Raw genomic sequence first — 1,834 nt, forward strand, 5'->3', positions numbered from 1 at the left:
AGGCGGGGCATGGGAGGTGGGAGAGGGACGGTGGGTGGGATTGGCGTGGGTGGGAAGGCGGCTAGCAGGTTAGGGTGACGGTCCAGGTGTTCAGGAACCGGTGTGGCGTCCATCTTGATGTGAGGGTATTTCGCCTTGTGCCGCTCAAAGTGAACCTTGAGGTTGCCTTTGGTGGAGAAACGATTCCCGCAGATGTTGCATTTGAAGGGTCGCTCGCCTGAGAGAGAAAAGAGAGAGAGAGAGAGAAATAGAAACGTGTGAGTGATGTCACATGTGTGTCAAACAGATAGATCCACCAATCCTCAAATTCACCCTTTCGTCGTTTAGTAATTCCATATACTAGTCTGTCAATCAAATGATTTATGTATACATATCTGAATCATTGTCTTATCCAGCCATCTATCGATCCTTTGGGACAATCTGTCTGTCTATCTTACCATTTTATCTGTTCATTCATCTTCATGCAGTATTTTCCCAGCTTTGGTGTTAAGTCCTATAAACTTACTTATGCAAAAGTAAAATGCACTCTGTGAATATGAGTTCGAGATATGCGAAGTATGCCTTTTTTTAAACCGCAGGTACAGGTATGTATCTATGCTTGTTTGTCTTTCAAGGCTAACCCCGGCTGTATCAGAAAAGGCCATGGTGTAAGGGATTAGAGAGGAGGCAGGGTGACCACTCGGATTTGTAAACTTAAAAAAAAAATCTTAAAGAATTGTTTGACGTCGAAAAGACAAAGTTTCATTGGGCTCCAAAGGGAAGAAAGGACAAAACATTGACACAGTGAACCATAAAACGAAACGCATTATACTCTAAATCTCAGAAAAAAATGCTAAGTCATGCCATGAACTAAAATCGTCCCCACGCCCATAATGGCAGAAGCTGATTCATTAATTTTCTTTTTCTTTTGCATAATTCTTCTCAAACCGCCTCGTAGCCTGGAAATAATCTTTAAACATTATTGTCCGTGTTGTTCCTCTGAAACCCCATTCCTCAGCTTTCTCACGTCGGTAGTTTTAGTTTCATTAAGAGTTTTACGGCACTTGTAGCACAAACAGATAATAAGAGTGCCGAAGATTAGAAATGCTACTTGAGGGTATCACATAAAGACAAGAAGGAGGAGAGATCATTTATGTTTGAAAGGAAATAAAGCACAAAGCACACCAGAACACCCACCACCCACCCACTTCCTGGAGTTCAGTAAATTATCAAGTCTTCACCACCACGTCCTACATACTATAATTCCTCACTGGCAGATGGTCCGCGAAAACAACTTCACAACAATCTAAAAAACCGTTATCATACCTCGTGACCTCAACAAAAATCCTATAAAAACGTGACGTTGATTGCTTAGGAAAAAGGTTATTAGAATGTGTTTGAATTTGTACATTATAAGATATTCATCTAGAATTTCCACAGCTTTAGGTGTGAAGTCCTATAAATTTACTAATGCAAAAATAAAACGTTCTCTCTGAATATGAATCCAAGAGAGGCCAGGTCTCATCACGTCGCTATTTTTGATAAAACGGAGCGGTTTATTGCTGCCCGGGCGACATTGATAGCGGTAAACACATGTTTACTGTTTTATCATACCCGTATCGCATGTGGTAAGTCATGTTTTCTCGTGTCTGAGACTTCATCTCAATAGATTCCTAAACATTTAACTCTCACCCTCGATATATTTGACCGTAATCTACATAATATATTGTGTATGTGACCACAGGTATCCATTCCAATACATTCACATACACTCGTCCACTCACTCACAGACAAACAAAGAGATAGATAGATAGATAGATAGATAGATAGATAGATAGATAGATAGATAGATAGA

The 1,834-nt window shown here is 40.3% G+C and overlaps 1 protein-coding gene across 1 annotated transcript in view; it reads right to left on the reverse strand.

Moving 5' to 3' along the window:
- The window catches only part of LOC101860453 (homeotic protein spalt-major), a gene marked incomplete at its 5' end in the record, with an annotated part of 24,150 nt that overhangs the window by 4,933 nt on the left and 17,383 nt on the right, over positions 1-1,834 (reverse strand). Inside the window, 1 exon segment of the mRNA XM_035972953.1 lies at positions 5-217. Within this exon segment, the coding sequence (XP_035828846.1) occupies positions 5-217 (213 nt within the window).

The sequence above is a fragment of the Aplysia californica genome, unplaced genomic scaffold (assembly GCF_000002075.1).
Source record: "Aplysia californica isolate F4 #8 unplaced genomic scaffold, AplCal3.0 scaffold00922, whole genome shotgun sequence".
NCBI lineage: Eukaryota > Metazoa > Mollusca > Gastropoda > Aplysiida > Aplysiidae > Aplysia > Aplysia californica.